At 44.3% G+C, this 17,915-nt stretch overlaps 1 protein-coding gene across 1 annotated transcript; it reads left to right on the top strand.

The window, feature by feature from the left end:
- The first annotated feature begins 928 nt into the window (after positions 1-928).
- Positions 929-9,964, top strand: LOC307121891 (membrane-spanning 4-domains subfamily A member 4A-like). The gene is made up of 6 exons (XM_079809672.1): positions 929-1,052; positions 1,151-1,219; positions 2,554-2,703; positions 3,015-3,128; positions 9,300-9,380; positions 9,569-9,964. The coding sequence occupies exons 1-6, from the start codon at positions 954-956 to the stop codon at positions 9,641-9,643; spliced, it is 588 nt and encodes a 195-aa protein (XP_079665798.1). The 5' UTR covers positions 929-953; the 3' UTR covers positions 9,644-9,964.
- The last annotated feature ends 7,951 nt before the right edge of the window (positions 9,965-17,915 follow it).

Raw genomic sequence — 17,915 nt, forward strand, 5'->3', positions numbered from 1 at the left:
ACTTTTGTTTGTGTCTTTGGAAAAGAGCATCTGCTAAATGCCTTAAATGTAAATGATGTGGGTCAGTTTGTTATATAGCATATTCTCTGTTTTCAACGTTTAATAGAGTTTTTCTAGTTGATGACAATAATTTAACCAATGACAATAACTACTATTGACAGAACTGCATTCATAGGGTTTTCAACCTGTGAAGACCACGTTTATAATAATAAATATAATGAATATATAATATTTTTTGGGATAAATGGGAAAGTTTGTTTACATAGAAAATCTATTTTATAATCATATCTAGTCTTGATTTACTATGATTTTTTACAGGTCAATTTCAGATTCAGAGTCAAGAATGTCTCACACTGTCAAACCCGTGAACTCTTCAACGGTTGTCATCCAGTTTCAAACACCAACACAAACACTAGCAGCTGGAACTGGGACAAATGCTCCTGTGCCTGTTTATGGACAACAGCCAGCAGGAGTTTCACCTCCTCACAGACTTCAGCCATTTCTGAAAGGCCAACCAAAAGCCCTTGGGGTGAGAAATTGTGCATAAACCCACAAAATGGATTTGTATGTGTCTATGTCAGTGTGAGGTTAGCAAAGTACAATAATACATTTTTAAACAAAACTTAATGCCTTGGTGACAATGCTGTAAGACAGCAATATAAGATTTTATAATTTATCATCAGGTTTATCATTTACAGAGTAAAACTATAAAACTTTATTGTGTATCTAGTTCAATTAAAGAATGTGAAGGACTGGACAACTTTTACTCATCCGCAAATCAGTGTGTGAATTCATGCAATGAGAGTATCTAGATATTTTAATAGTACAATAATAAATCCATAACTACAACTGTTATAAATGTATATTGTTCATGTTATACTGTTCACCAAAATAATAATATTTTTTACTTTCTTTATAAAAGCCTCTCTTGTCCCTCACAGACTGTCCAGATAATGATTGGTCTGTTGATTCTCCTGTTGGGAATCGTGACTACAGTTCATGCAGATTCCACCTTTGTCATTATGGGTATTCCTTACTGGGGATCTCTCATCGTAAGAAACAATTATACAATTAAGTGTTGTGTTTTTTATAACACAAATGTATATATTCCAGCACAAGTCTTGATTTTTGTCTTTCTCTCTGCTCTCAGTATATTAGCGCAGGCTCACTCTCCATTGCTCCAGAAAACAAACTCAATTCACTCTCCAGTTTGTGTTTGGTATGTACATAGCACTAGTTATTTTTAGGGGTCCAAGCACTGGAGGTGCTGGGGGTTTTTCCAGAAAGCAAGGTTAACTCACCGTCACATTATACTTAAACTCCCGGTTGATTAACCCAAACCTTGCCTACTCGAGTAAGTTCAGCCAACTCAGAGTATGTTCCCAGTTAACACACAAGACATTCTCAACAGAGCGACGAATCGATGATTCCCCATGGAAACCACTTCCTTTTTCTTTTGTTTAATGGCGATTTACATAACCTACTTAGTGCACATCGCCACCTATTTGGTGGTTATGCCATCATTTTTTCGACCTTTTCATTTAAGTAATCTTTATTCACTGAGCATAAGAATTATATTGTTTGTTTGATGCTAAATAATTGAATGCAGATCCATGTGTGAGATGACAATAAAATAAATAATAAATATATTTTAATTGAATTCACATTTAAACCACCTTGTTATAATAGTGCTTTAGAATTCATATATAATATTGTATACTATAACTGTAACTATATAATACATTCGGCTATATTAATTTAACTATATTAATTATATAACACACATCTGAATACCTCTCAAAGGAACACTCCACTGTTCTTAGAAATAGGCCTTATTCAACATCTTTCCTACATTTACATTTAATCATTTGGCAGATGCTTTTATCCAAAGCGACTTACAGTGCCCTTATTACAGGGACAATCCCCCTGGAGCAACATGGAGTAAAGTGCCTTGCTCAAGGACACACTGGTGGTGACCGCTGGGAACAAACCAGCAACCTTCTGCGTATCAGTTCCATGGTTTAACCCACTGGACCACCATAGATATGTGGGCAAATGCATTTTTGTCTCAGTGCATGCATTGTTTTAGTTTGGCAGGGTTGCCGCTAGCTTAGCTTAGCATAATGAAGGAAATCCTATGTTGCCAGCTAGCATGTCCCAAGTAAAAGTGATCAATAAAAAAACCCCCACCTAATTACTTCTTGTGGCCTGCGTATTCACAACGAGTACTGATCAAACGACTGATCAAATAATGGATCTAGCAGGATCATACCAGGACCCCTTGAGTGCTCTTTGGACGAAATAACGTCAAAGTCCACAAACACACAGGGAACGTGTGACATTATTAGACATATTTCAATCGTATCCCTTAATCATCCACATGAGCTATTGGTGCTTGGACCCCAATGATTGCTGCATGCTGCTATATTTTATTTATTTATGTCAAGTAGTGTATTTTTATCACACTCCACATATCTTTCCATCTATGTCAACAAGCTAAAATTCACGTTCATTTATTAATCTATTTTATGTTGTTGTTTTTTTCACCTACAGGTGAAAGGTTCACTTGGAATGAACATTTTCAGTGCTATAACTGCAGGCATTTCCTTTATCATACTTTCACTGGATTTGGGTCTAGGGCCAATCGACATGTACAATTACTGCAACGAACATGATTGTGATTATACTGAGAGAAAGTATGCGGTATGTCACCAACTTTTGAATTTCACATTTATTTAGTAATTACAATAAGATCACTGTGTGGTCAGTACACTTGTCAAAAGTCAATCTGCCCTTTCAGAAGTAGTGTATAGTTCTCTTACAATTACTGATCATTCACAATTCTAGAAGGCTTTATAAATGAATTGTACACTCAGTCCAGTTTGACCTATAGATATGTTGTATTACTATATGAACCTCAATGATGGTAGATTCTGAACTGCTGTACCAGTGTGAGTGCTATTTATCAATTATTTCCTCATTATTGTTTGTGCTAATGTTGAATTCTCTCTCAGACTCTCTTCTTGGGAATCAGTGGTGTATCATTGGTATTCACCATCCTTGAGTTTATCATCTCCATCTGTCTGTCAGCATTTGCCTGTAAAGCCGTCTGCTGCTGTGATCCACACGTGAGTGACGAGTCAAGTCAGGGGTTCCCAAACCTTTTTGTCAGCTGATCCCCTCAGATATGCATATAGAATTGAAATGGTTTATTTTAAGGGTGTTACACACTTTTAAAGAACAGACAAATACTACTAAGTTACGATACAAATATAATTTTTTTTAAATGTTCAAACCCTCAAGGTTTTACCATGTAAAGTTATCAAGCTTTAAACTGCTGTCCACTAAAATTTTGGAAATTATTTGACTGTAAATAAAGTGAACTTAGCACACTTTGCATTACCAAACGTTAAACTCTCAGCATATGTAGAACTACTTTCTTACACATCCCTTCCTCCAAAACATACGTTTAGAGCTAGTAATGGAGGTAAAGTTCGAGATTGCGCCGAGGATGGCTGCTTCGTTGCGAGCTCCGCTGAAACATTGTAGTTTCTTGTTTGTTCTGTTTATAGTTTTTATGTTTTTTGTCTTGGATGTTGTCTGCCTTACTACATACGACAGACAGACACTTTTGGACATTGGTTCGGCAATCGCACACCGAAAACCGGACTTTAAATTCCTCAACGACGACGCGCTGTTTACAAACACGGCAGCGGAACCCTTTGTGTGGTCGGCCCGACCGCGCAAACGCCGCCGGAGAAGGGGGAAGAGAGCCGGCGTGCTCATCAGAGTAAGACGCCGCGCAAACCGCTCCCCGCTCCCCAGTATTTTACTGGATAATGTTCAGTCTCTGGACAATAAACTCTGTGAGCTGAGAGCACGGATCTCTTTCCAACGAGACACGAGGGACCAGTGATGCGCGGGTTGATCCAAAATGAGCGGGTGCCCGCGGCCACCCGCGGTTACCCGCGGTTACGAGTCATCCAAAAATATTTTTAATGATATTCGGGTCACGGTCGGTCGGATCGTCAATAAATCCTTATTTACCTTTTGAATGTTGAGCGTTATTAACTTTTGAATAAATGCTGACGCGGGACAAAATGCCCGATTTCCCAAAACGTTGAACTGAGCAATGCCATTGTACCATTTTAATAGGCTACTTTTAAACGCATTTAAAGTCAGTTTTATGTATTTTCTGAGAGGGGGCGGGATTTTTGTTGGGAAAGTCGGGGGAGAGACGCACACTTCGATTAGACTGGATAAACACATGCAGCATCTTAATTGTTAAGAAAATTTAACGAAATAAATGAATAAATCAAGCCTGTAGCTATTACATAACACTAGGCTATATCATACAGCATTCAGAAAAATAACAGTTTGCGCTCCTAAGGGCTTTCACACTTTTCCAAATGTTTTCCAAATGTGGGCTGATGAATTCTTCAAGCCGGGTCGAAACATAAACATCGCGTTCATCAATAATATGCATCTGGAGCTGAAATGGAAAATGATGGGCCGCCTCAAGAACTTCCTGCTCTCGCTGCTGCACCTCTGAGCGCACCACGCCAGGGCCTGAAACATTTTCTCAATGGCCCAATGAGCTACGATGAGCATTTACTACTTTTAAAAAATGCGGGTCAGGAAGCGGGTCGGGTACAATATTTTCTTCTTTTTTTTTGCGGTCCGAGTTGCGGGCGGGTTAGTTGAAAACGTCGGTCGGGTGCGGGTTGTTTATACATTGACCCGCGCATCACTGCTAGGGACTGCTGCATTATCTGCCTCACAGAAACTTGGATGTCCGCTGAGATTCCAGATTCGGCCATCGAAACCACGGGGGGCATAACGGGGTTCTCCGTGCATCGGATGGACAGAGAAAAAGATCTCTCCGGGAAAAGCAAAGGCGGGGGTGTATGTTTTATGATCAACCGATCCTGGTGTGATCAGAGGAACGTACATTCTATCAAGTCTTTCTGTTCTCCTGATCTGGAATTTCTCATGGTTCTGTGTCGACCATTCTGGCTACCGAGGGAATTCACCGCGGTCATCATCACAGCGGTGTATATTCCCCAACAAGCCGACACAGACCGGGCACTAAAGGAACTGTATAGGACAGTGAGTGAGCAGGAAACCGCGCACCCTGAGGCTGCGTTTATTGTGACCGGGGACTTTAACAAAGCCAACTTCAAGCGCATTGCACCTAAATACAACCAACATGTTAGCTTCAACACGCGAGGGAACCGTATTCTGGATCACTGTTACTCTCCCTTCCGGGACGGTTACAAGTCCCTCCCTCGCCCACCATTTGGCAAATCGGATCACGTTTCCATTCTCCTTTTGCCCGCTTACAGGCAGAGACTGAAACAGGAAACACCCGCCCTCAGAACCATCCAGTGCTGGTCGGACCAATCAGACTCTATGCTACAGGACTGTTTTTATCACGCGGACTGGGAGATGTTCCGGTCGGCCTCTGATGACGACATCGAGGTCTACGCTGATAGCGTAACGTGTTTCATCAGGAAGTGCGTAGAAGACGTTGTTCCGAACAAAACAATTCGGCTGTACCCAAACCAGAAACCGTGGCTAAATGGGGATGTTCGCGCGGCACTCAATGCGCGGACCTTCACCTTTAACTCCGGTAATGCGGAGGAGCATAAACAAGCAAGTTATGCCCTCCGGAAAACCATCAGAGCAGCAAAACGCCAGTACAGGGACAAGATTGAAGGACAGTTCAACACCACCGACTCCAGAAGCATGTGGAGGGGAATTAACACCATCACGGACTATAAAGGGAACATAAACTCCACCGTGAACACCGCTGCCTCTCGCTGAACACCTTCTATGCTCGCTTCGAGGGAACTAACACTGCCCTCGCGGAGAGAGAGCTCGCGGCTGAAGATACAGAGGTTAATTCACTCTCCGTATCTTTAGCGGATGTAACCCGATCCTTCCGGCAGGTGAACGTCCGTAAAGCCGCGGGTCCAGACGGCATTCCGGGCCGCGTCATCAGAGCGTGCGCGCACCAACTGGCTGGAGTTTTCACAGACATTTTTAACCTGTCCCTCTCCCTGTCTGTGGTCCCCACATGCTTTAAAACGTCCACCATTGTGCCTGTACCTAAGCAGTCAAAAACACTCTGCTTAAACGACTGGCGTCCTGTTGCTCTGACCCCCATCATCAGTAAATGCTTTGAGAGACTAGTCATTTACATTTACATTTTACATTTAGTCATTTAGCAGACGCTTTTATCCAAAGCGACTTACAAATGAGAGCAATAGAAGCAACTACAACAGTCAGAGGCTACAGTATGCAAGTGCTGAAACAAGTCTCAGTTAATCTAACACAGAACACACAGGATTTTTTTTTTTTTTTTTTTTTTTTTTTTAAATAAATTAGACAGACAGAAAAATGAATAGAATGTTAAGTGCTATTCTTGATTGGTCAGGTGCTGCTGGAAGAGATGCGTCTTTAGATGTTTTTTGAAAATGGCTACAGACTCGGCTGCTCGAATTGAGATAGGCAGGTCATTCCACCAGGTGGGGGCAGTCCAGGAAAAGGTCCGTGACAGTGATTTCATGCCTCTCTGGTATGGCACCACAAGGCGTCGTTCACTGGTAGAACGCAAACTCCTGGAGGGTGTGTATGTCTGAACAAGCGAGTTAAGGTAAATTGGTGCAGAGCCAGTGGTTGCTTTGAAGGCGAGTACCAGTGCCTTGAATTTGATGCGAGCGACTATTGGTAGCCAGTGGAGTCTGATGAAGAGAGGCGTGACGTGCGCTCTCTTCGGCTCGTTAAAGATCACTCTCGCCGCTGCATTCTGGATCAGTTGCAAGGGTTTGATAGTGCATGCCGGAAGGCCTGCTAGAAGAGCATTACAGTAGTCCAGTCTGGAGAGAACAAGAGCTTGGACCAAGAGTTGTGTGGTCTGCTCTGATAGGAAGGCTCTAATCTTCCTAATGTTGTATAATGCAAATCTGCAGGACCGGGTTGTTGCAGTAATGTGGTCAGTGAATTTTAGCTGATCATCGATCACAACTCCAAGATTCCTGGCTGTCCTGGACGGAGTTATGGTTGATGATCCTAGCTGAATGGAGAGATTGTGATGAAGTGCTGGGTTGGCTGAGACCACAAGCAGTTCAGTCTTTGCAAGGTTGAGTTGCAGGTGATGCTCCTTCATCCAGGCAGAAATGTCTGTTAGGCAGGCAGCAATACGAACACCAACCGTGGGATCATCTGGTTGAAATGAGAGGTAGAGTTGAGTGTCGTCTGCATAGCAGTGATAGGAAAAGCCATGTTTCTGAATGACCGATCCCAGTGATGACATGTAGATGGAGAAGAGAAGTGGTCCAAGCACTGTCAGAGACAGTCAGAGACCATATCTGCTCTGTTCTCCCCCCCTCACAGGACCCACTGCAGTTTGCATACCGCAAAAACCGCTCCACTGATGATGCCATTTCATCCACAATTCACACTGCTCTCTCCCACCTGGAAAAGAGGAACTCGTATGTGAGAATGCTGTTTGTAGACTACAGCTCAGCATTCAACACCATTGTGCCCTCCATACTTGACGTTAAACTCCGGGCTCTCGGCTTAAACAGCTTGTTATGCAGCTGGATCCTGGACTTCCTGTCAAACAGACGCCAGGTGGTCAGAATGGGCAGTAACATCTCCTCATCACTGACTCTCAACACTGGAGCCCCTCAGGGCTGTGTTCTCAGCCCACTCCTGTACTCCTTGTACACACATGACTGTGTGGCAACCCACAGCTCCAACACCATCATCAAGTTTGCTGACGATACGACGGTGGTAGGTCTCATCACTGACAATGATGAAACGGCCTACAGAGAGGAGGTGCACACTCTGACACGATGGTGTCAGGAACACAACCTCTCCCTCAACGTCAGCAAGACCAAGGAGCTGGTGGTCGACTTCAGGAGGAATGAGAGAGACACCGCCCCATCACCATCAATGGAGCACCGGTGGAGAGAGTCAGCAGCTTCAAGTTCCTCTGTGTCCACATCACAGAGGAACTGTCATGGTCCGTCCACACCGAGCCCGTTGTGAAGAAGGCTCATCAGCGCCTTTTCTTCCTGCGACGGCTGAGGAGGTTTGGAATGAACCGCCACATCCTCACACGCTTCTACACCAGCACTATAGAGAGCCTGCTGACTGGCTGCATCACCACCTGGTACGGCAACAGTACCGCCCGCAGCCGCAAAGCCCTGCAAAGGGTAGTGCGCACGGCCAGCTGCATCATCGGAGGTGAGCTTCCCTCCCTCCAGGACATTTATGCCAGGCGATGTGTGAAGAGAGCTCAGAGGATCATCAGAGACTCTAGCCACCCGAGCCATGGGCTGCTCTCACTGCTGCCATCAGGCAGGCGGTACCGCAGCATCAGAACACGCACCAGCCGACTCCAGAACAGCTTCTTCCCACAAGCAATTAGACTCCTCAACTCTTGATCCATCAGGATCACAACACACACTGACAGAATATCACTCAGCACAACCCACTGTAGATACACACACACTATATACACATTTATTATCATTTATTATTTATCATTTATCATATAGCACCTATTGTACATTTGGTTCTCATAACTCTGTTGTGTGGATCTCTACTGTGAATAATAATGTATAATGTATACTGTACATTGTATATTATTATTATTATAGCTTAATGTATATTGTTTAATGTATGTTTAGTGTATATTGTTTAAAGTATATGTATATTGTAAGTATGTATATTGTTTAAAGCTGTGAGAACTACACTCACATTGTGTAAATTATTTATTGTTTATTGTAGAGTTTTACTGTGCTGTGAGTAATTGTGTGCGCATCAGATGTGTAATCTGATGTTGCTTTAAAATGTTGTACATGTCATGTCATGACTGCTATGTTGCTCGGAACTGCACCTAAGAATTTCACCTGCTGTTGCACTTGTGCATATGGCTGTGTGACAATAAAGTGATTTGATTGATTGATTTGATAAAGTCTGTGCGTCTCTGAACAGTGTTCATCAGCAACGTCTCTACTAATAGCAGAACTCCAAGTTTAATCGCTTCAAAAACAGCAACATTACCATCTGCTGAGAAATGTCATGTCGTTTTTCAGTTGTGAAATTATTTTAAGAAATTCACACCAGGACATTTCAGAAGGATTTCTGTCTTCTGCTTTTTTCTAGTCCATCTGAAGTACATTGATGTCTATAAATCTGTAATACTGAAACTGTCTGCCAGTGTCATAGCATATATTGCATTTCACAATAAGAAGACATACAACTCAATTTGTGTTTTTCCACAGGTGCCGTTTGTTCCACAAGTTGTAACTCCACAGCCCTGTGATTTTAGGTCCAATCACTTCCATGATCTTAACAGCTCAGAAGTAAGAGAAGCTTGTAACCCCAGTTTAACTGGACTTTAAGTAAAATGGTGCTCAAAAAACTAATTTCCACAAAACAATGTATTATTTGAATGTAATGTCATGAACTGTAAGTGTGTAAAGCACTAAGTATTTGGGTGAATTGTTTAATATTATCAAAGAAAACTGATCATATAGCTGTTTTCTTGCAGATATCTGTGGTCAGCAACCCTTCCATGCATCACCATCCTGCAGAAAATCCTCCACAATACAGTGAATTTAAATAAATATGAACATTAAAACAAGAGATGACAGAGTTGAGGTGGGACACATGGGTTACCCATAGATTTCCTGTCTATTATCTCTAATGTCCTTTCGTTTAAAAGGAAACATGACAGCAAAGGAAAAATAATTTGATCAGATGACGATTACAGATTTTTCAAGTCACAAACGTGTAAACACTAGATGCGATTTAATGATTTTCTTACTTCAGTTAAGTCAAGAAAGTTGCCTAATCATTAATGAAACTGGATGGCGTGTTTTGCACAACTAATTACTTAATAGAGTATAAATCTGTAAGAAAGTATATTGAATAAAAAAAGGATTTTTAATGTATTTTTTGTTTGTTTGTCACCTTTATTTAAAGTGTGAGATCCGCTTGTAACTTCATGAAACATGCTCTGATCGTTAAAAATCCTTATTTACAGCAGATTCTCAAGATTAAAAAGAGACCAAGGTCACCATAATCCGTCACTCAGATCGTAAAATATTCCCAGATAGATTTATAACACATTATAACCTGACAGGAGATAACAGACAAGAATAAGAACAGTGTTTCAAGTAGTTAACTATTTAAAAAATAATTAAATAACCCTTCAAGGCTGTCAGAGCGTGACTTTGACTTATCCTACACTTTACTAAAGTACAATAGAGGTGCTAAAATGATTTATAATAGTCATTTTATAAAAATTCCAAAAGGGTCCTTCCGTGTCAGCTCAACCAGAAGTTTCCGGCTCAAAGTTTTGATTTGTATTATTAAACATATTAAATGTCACAGTGTCAAAATTACAGTTTTCACCTGCAGGTTGATTTCAAAATAAAAGTTAATTAAGAATGAGAATCTAGAAGGATATTAAGATATCTTGAATACTTTCAGAATTGCAAACATGAAAACTTTAGAAAAATAATATGGCACTCAGACAGGAATGTTCTATGGCATAGTAAACGTGAGAGGAAGTAAGGTGAGTCAAGGAAATATTGGTAGCTGGAGGTTTGATAAAGCGAGTTGGGAAGAATTTATGAATTTGAGTGAAAAGGGATTAAATAATATTATAATAGAACCAGATAGATCTGTAGAAATGATTAGTGATAATATTGTATATGCAATTCAAGTAATACATTTCAGCGAATAAATATATTCAGCGAATAAATATATGCCAAAGAGGAAAGGAGGTAGGAAGAATAAGACAGTTCCATTGTGGAATGAAGAATGTACAAGTGTAATAAGTGTCACGGTCGGCATGTGGAAAAGGGATGAGGACTGAAGTACAGGAGAAAATTGGTGTTTAATAAATACAAAATAAAAATAAACACAAAACAAAGCCCACAACTGGGAAAACCAAACATAACAAAGACAGATTACCAGGGTCAGGAACAGGGGGCCAGAGAACAGGAAAACATACCAAACACTAAAGACGACGATCAAGCACTAGACTGTGGAAACACCAAGAATATTATAAAGGGTGACAAATCAGGCAGGTAATGGGAAAACAGCAGGTGTGTCAAATTAACCAATAATCGGATAACAAGGGGTGGGGTCAAGACAGATGACAGGTGCACAGAAATAAACCAAAACACCATGTGCTACACAGGACAAGACAGACATGTGACACTACCCCCTCTCCAAGGAGCGGCTTCCAGACGCTCCATCAGAAACCAAAGAGGGACAGACCAGGGCGAGATGGGAGGGACAGACCAGGGCGAGACGGGAGGGACAGACCAGGGCGGGACGGGAGGGACAGACCAGGGCGGGACGGGAGGGACTGACAGGGGCGGGACGGGAGGGACTGACCAGGGCGGGACGGGAGGGACTGACCAGGGCGGAAAGGGGGAAAACAGACCAGGAAGGGAAGGGGGAAAACAGACCAGGAAGGGAAGGGGGAAACAGACCAGGAAGGGAAGGGGGAAACAGACCAGGAAGGGAATGGGGAAACAAAAAGTTCAGGTGGCCAGGGCGGCCAGTGGAGTTCAGGCGGCCAGGGCGGCCCGCGGAGTTCAGGCGGCCAGGGCGGCCCGCGGAGTTCAAGCGGCCAGGGCGGCCTGCGGAGCTCAGGCGGCCCGCGGAGCTCAGGCGGCCAGGGCGGCCCGCGGAGTTCAGGCGGCCAGGGCGGCCCGCGGAGTTCAGGCGGCCAGGGCGGCCCGCGGAGTTCAAGCGGCCAGGGCGGCCCGCGGAGCTCAGGCGGCCAGGGCGGCCCGCGGAGTTCAGGCGGCCAGGGCGGCCCGGGCAGAGTAAGACGACAGGCCGGCACGGTAAAAGCAGGACACCTGGGCGGCGCGGTCAGAGCAGGGCGCGTGGGGGGCGCGGTCAGAGCACGGCGCGTGGGGGGCGCGGTCAGAGCAGGGCGCCTGGGTGACGCGGTCAGAGCAGGACGTCTGGGCGGCGCAGCCAGAGCAGGATCCCCCGGAACACGGTCCACCGGAACACGAACCACCGGAACAGGGACCATGGTCATTGGAGGGCTGGGGTCAAGATGGTCTATAAACTCCCAGAAGTCAAGAACCCCCATCCTCCCCATCTCCTCCGGATCAAGGGGCATGTCTAGACACAGATTAAAAACTTCCTTGCTCTCTGCATCACTTAGGTCCAAATCATCAACCCTGATGAGGAAGGCACGAGCAAACTCTCTCACGTTAACTCCCTGCTGGCGTATGTACTGGGAGTTAACATACCACATAACTTGCAGTCGGGTAAGAGGTTCCATGGGAGGAAACGGACACAGAAAGACCTCCTTCTCCTGATGAGTCCTCTGTTGGCTTGATCGTTCTGTCACGTTCGGCATGTGGAAAAGGGACGAGGACTCCAAAAAAAACCAAACATAACAAAGACAGATTACCAGGGTCAGGAACAGGGGGCCAGAGAACAGGAAAACATACCAAACACTAAAGACGACGATCAAGCACTAGACTTCTTCTTCTTCTTCTTCTTCTTCTTCTTCTTCTTCTGTATTTTAATGGCGGTTGGCAAACCAGCTTTGGTGCATTTCCGCCACCTACTGGGGTGGAGTGTGAAGCTTTGATGGACAAGAAAGATAAAGAAATAATAATAATAATAATGATAATAAAAAAAAAGATTAAGCACTAGACTGTGGAAACACCAAGAATATGAAGGGTGACAAATCAGGCAGGTAATGGGAAAACAGCAGGTGTGTCAAATTAACCAATAATCGGATAACAAGGGGTGGTGTCAAGACAGATGACAGGCGCACACAGGACACAGAAATAAACCAAAACACCATGTGCTACACAGGACAAGACAGACATGTGACAATAAGAAGGAAAAGGAAAGCATTTAGGATAGTTAGGAAAACACATAATTTTCAAGATGTAATAGAGTATAAAGCACAAGCTGAGGTAAGGAGGATAATAAGGAAAGCCAAGAAAGAGTATTGGATGGCTTATTGTGATGAAATGGGGAAGAACACACCAGTAGAGGAGGTATGGGGCATGATTAAGACAATGAAAGGGATTCAAAAGGGTAAGGGGTATCCAGTTTTAAGTATGGAGGGAGAAATAGTTGTGGAGGATGGAGATAAAGTGGAAAGGTTTTTAAAGGCATTTATAAAAGTAAATTGTTCAGAAAATTTGACTGAGCAGACTAAGGAAACGAGAGAGGGTGTGCTGAAGGAATATCCTGATATAAAGAAGAAAAAAGAGACTGAAGATAATTTGTCAGATGTATCATTCTCTATGAGTGAATTAAAGAATGCAGTAAGAAGAATGAAACAATCTGCTCCAGGAGTGGATGGAGTTAGTTACTGTATGATGAAGCATTTTAGTGAAACTTCTATGAAAGTGATTTTAACGTTTATGTAGTTAACAAGTTAATTAAAGTTCAGGAGCAGGACCACCCCTCAACTAATCAGCTCTCTCTCCCCGTCTGTATATATACACGGTACCCACCTTCACCACACCGTTCGTCTCAGTTTTTCGAAATGGATTCCGAGCTGCAGATCAACCCCTCTGACTCCGAAGACGATTTATTCAGAATCTCTCCTCCGTCACAGACCGTCAGGTCTTCACAACAATCCCCAGGCAGCCAAAATTCACACCGGCTGCGTTCCGTCGTAGAAATTCCTCAGTCCAGCGGACATTCACGTCACAGTTCATCATCGAAGATTTCTCCAACCCCGACTCGACAGGATCACTCTCCTCTGCAAACGAGAACTACCATCATCGATCGACACAGGCACGAAAGCCGGCGCGATCGCTCTCCTCGTCAACCGCGTCATCATTCAACAAACCGTAGCAATTCTCAGCACACTCACGCCACGTCTTCCAGACCAGAGAATACCATCAAGAATTGGACCGTGGCTCGCCTTCAGCGTGCTCTTAAGGACAAAGGTATCCACTTCAGCCGATCCGACAATAAATCAAGACTTTTTCAGCTTTACACAGCATCTACACACACTTCAAATTCCGAGCCTCCAACGCTTCCGGCATTGACACGCGATCCTCTCATCGTCACTCATGACGTCACCACACTGCCTCCACAACGGCCTCAGCCAGCAGTGTCCGCGCCACCTAGTGGAGACCAAGTAATACTACCTCCAACATTTGCACCTTCTAACTCAGACTTATCACAATTCATGACATCTTTCTTTGCTTACTTAAGCTCACAAACAGCTACAAATCCTCACGGACATTCATCCCTCCATCCCAGCATCCATTCTTCTACCCTTCCTTCTGGCATTAACAGCCACACGGCCCCTGTTATTTCTGATTCTTCCCTACAAATTCACCCAATTCAAGTCCCCCATGCAGCAAACCCAGGACTTCTACCTCTCAGTGGACCTTTTCAACCCCCTCCTCTTTCTTCCTTTTACGCACCTAATATACCTCTTTTCCCCTCCCTCCCCTACCCCTCCCTTTCCCAACACCCTCACATCCTGCCAATAAATACTAGCCCATATACCCTGGCCACAGCTGCACCGCCTCCTCGTCCAGCTTCATCAATCCACCGACCTTCCCCAGTCTCTTCAGCCTTACGTCTTCAGATTTTATCAGGTAACTACACAGATTTAGCCCAGCTCCTCCATCCATCCCTCTTAAATATCAGCCAGCCCAGAGAGCTGCAAACCATTCAAGGCCTAATGCAGTTCAGCCATCCTTTAAACTCTCGTTCAAAGGACCTCACTCCCACCGAATTTGCTTTGGCTTTCTCGATCTACAGAGATATAATTTGCTCTGTTTATCCTGATCGGAGAACCGAGCTAGATGATTACCTATCAATCATTTTAGACATGGCTGTGCGTTTCGGAGGAACAGGCTTCTACAACTACCACGTTCTTTTCGCCGCACAAGTAGCAGGTCGGTTACAGCAGTTCAATCAGGGGACATACTGGGGCACTCTCGATGCAGAACTCTATTGTCGGATCTACGCAGCACGCACTTCTATGTCCTGTGAACTATGCAGAGCACCATCACATCCAGCCTCAGCTTGCACCATCACACCCTCTCAATCTCAACCCTCCTCACGCAAAACATCCGTATTCAATAGATTATCCACAGCAGCCCCACCTCCTCCTCTAATTCCGAAACCTCTAAACACACAGCCCACAGCCAACGTTCCACTTCCCAAAGGCATTGACAAAAGAGGACGACCGATCCTCTACCAAGGAGGAAGAATGGTATGCAACAACTTCAACCATCTTGGCTGCTCTCTTTCCAACTGTAGATTCCTACACACCTGCTCCTTCTGTGGAGGCGCCCACTCAAGAGCCTCTTGCCCCCACAACCCAACTGCTCTACCCGACTGATTATTACAGTATCTCGGCACACCAGTCAAGGTAGAAGCATTAGCTACTGCCTTACTAGACCACCCCGACAGAGAGTTCGTTGATTTTCTTATCAATGGATTTAAAAACGGCTTTCTTCCAGGCATAGAAATAATCCCAGACACTTCTCATCTTTCCCATAACCTCCAGTCTGCTCTCTCCGAACCAAACACCGTTGACACTTTAATAGCTAAAGAAGTTCAAGAGGGATTTATGATAGGCCCGTTTAAAGAACCTCCTTTCACTCTTTTTCGCATCAGCCCTATTGGAATCGCAACCAGGAAGTATTCCGGGAAGAAGAGATTAATCATCGACCTGTCCTCCCCACACGGCTCACACATTCCCAGCATTAATAGCATCATTCCAGCCCCAGACTTCTCCATGAAATACGCTTCCATCGACCAAGCCATCACTCTCATCCGCAAGGCAGGCCACGGAGCATGGCTTTCAAAAGCAGACATCACCAGTGCTTTCAAAGTCTTGCCCATTCACCCAGAATTCTGGCGTTTCTTCGGAATATTTTGGAAAGGAGCTTATTATTTTTCAGTACGCCTCACTTTCGGCTGCAGAAGCAGCCCCAAGATATTTGACTCCCTCTCGGAGGCTTTATGTTGGATTCTCATCAACAACCACAGGCTTCCCTACGTCCTGCACCTCCTCGACGACTTCCTCATCATCACACCTACATCCGCACCTCCACACTCAGGACTTTCCACCCTCGTTAAAGTGTTTTCCGAACTAGGCGTACCCCATTCAAAAGAAAAGACCTTAGGGCCCTGCACCTCCATCGAGTTTCTAGGCATCACCCTAGACTCCATCTTCTTCCAAGCATCTCTACCTCCTGAGAAAACGCAACGCATTTCATTGCTCCTATCAAACTATCTCCTAGCAGACAGGTGCACAAAGCAACAGCTGCTAGCCCTCCTCGGCCACCTTAACTATGCCATCAGAATAATTCCCCAGGGAAAATCTTTCCTTTCCAACCTACTATCAAAATCAGCATCAATACCCTCTCTACACGACAAAGTCACCTTGGATGAAGCATGCAAAATGGAAATGCGGCTCTGGCAGAAATTCCTGTCCTCATGGAATGGCATATCCTTCTTTTATAATGACTATGTCACACAGCCAGAAGACATCCAGCTGTACACAGATGCAGCGCCTTCCATAGGATTCGGGGGCTACTACAGCGGCCGCTGGTTCGCTTCCGAGTGGCCACCAGAGTTCAGCCATTTAATTCAGCAGCCAGACTTTCCCTCATCCGCACTTTATGAGATGTATCCTGTCATTATAGCAGCCCTCCTTTGGGGGCACGAATGGTCCCGACATTCCATACTCAAACACTCAGACAACTCGGCAGTAGTTGAAATCATAAATAAAGGCAGATCCAGTTCCCTGACGATCATGCAATTAGTTCGCAGACTGACACTCATATTGGCGCAACGTCAGTTCATCATCCGAGCAGCACACGTTCCTGGATACCACAATAGAATAGCCGACTCATTGTCTCGTTTCTCTTTTCAGAAGTTCAGAATCTTAGCTCCAGAATCAGACATCCATCCCACGCCAGTTCCACCGTTTTCAGCCACCATCTTCAACTAAATCCACAGCTGGAAGAACTTTCACATGCTTCGCGAGAAGCTATTCTCAATGGCCTCGCCCAGAGTACCCTCTCTGCTTACTTGACCGGTTGGAACTGTTTCAAGGCTTACCACTCCTTTTACCAACTCTCATTTCCTCTAATGAACGTTTTGTCCATCTGTAACTTCATTACTCACGCCCATTCCTACCAAAATATCAGGGCATCCTCCATTCAGACTTACCTATCCGGAATTAACTTTATCTACAAACTTGCCACCGGCGACCAATGCCAAACCATTTCTCACTCCCACGTATCTATGCTTATCAGAGGTCTACGGAAACAAGAACCAGTCCTCAACATCAAACGCTTACCCTTAACTTCTGACCTCCTGAGCCAATGCATCCACACATTACGTTTGCCAATGCATCACATAAGCCAATACATCACATAAGCCAATGCATCCACACATAATGTTTGGTCGATCGATGGGCTACCTGAGCCCATCGATCGACCAAACATTAGAATGCATGTTCTTTCTCGCATTCTTCGGCTTCCTGAGATGCTCAGAATTCGCCCCGTCGACGTCAGCCTTCAACCCAGCCATTCATCCCAGCCTCTCAGATATCACCGCTCATACATCAGATTCTCTGATATTTAATCTAAAGAGAAGTAAAACCGACCAATTCGGAGAGGCGTTTCCAATATACATCTTTCGCCTCCACTCCTTCCTCAGCCCTTATGAGCCACTTTCGGAATATGTTTCTTCCAGATACGCCAACCATTCATCTCCTCAAGAACCACTCTTCCTCACAGAAAACAGGAAAATGGCCACGAGATTCTGGTTTAGCAAACACTTCCAAAGTATTCTCAGGACCTCCGGCATATCTCCCGAACATTACTCTATACATTCATTCCGTATCGGAG

Source organism: Gobio gobio (assembly GCF_949357685.1).
Source record: "Gobio gobio genome assembly, chromosome: 2".
NCBI lineage: Eukaryota > Metazoa > Chordata > Actinopteri > Cypriniformes > Gobionidae > Gobio > Gobio gobio.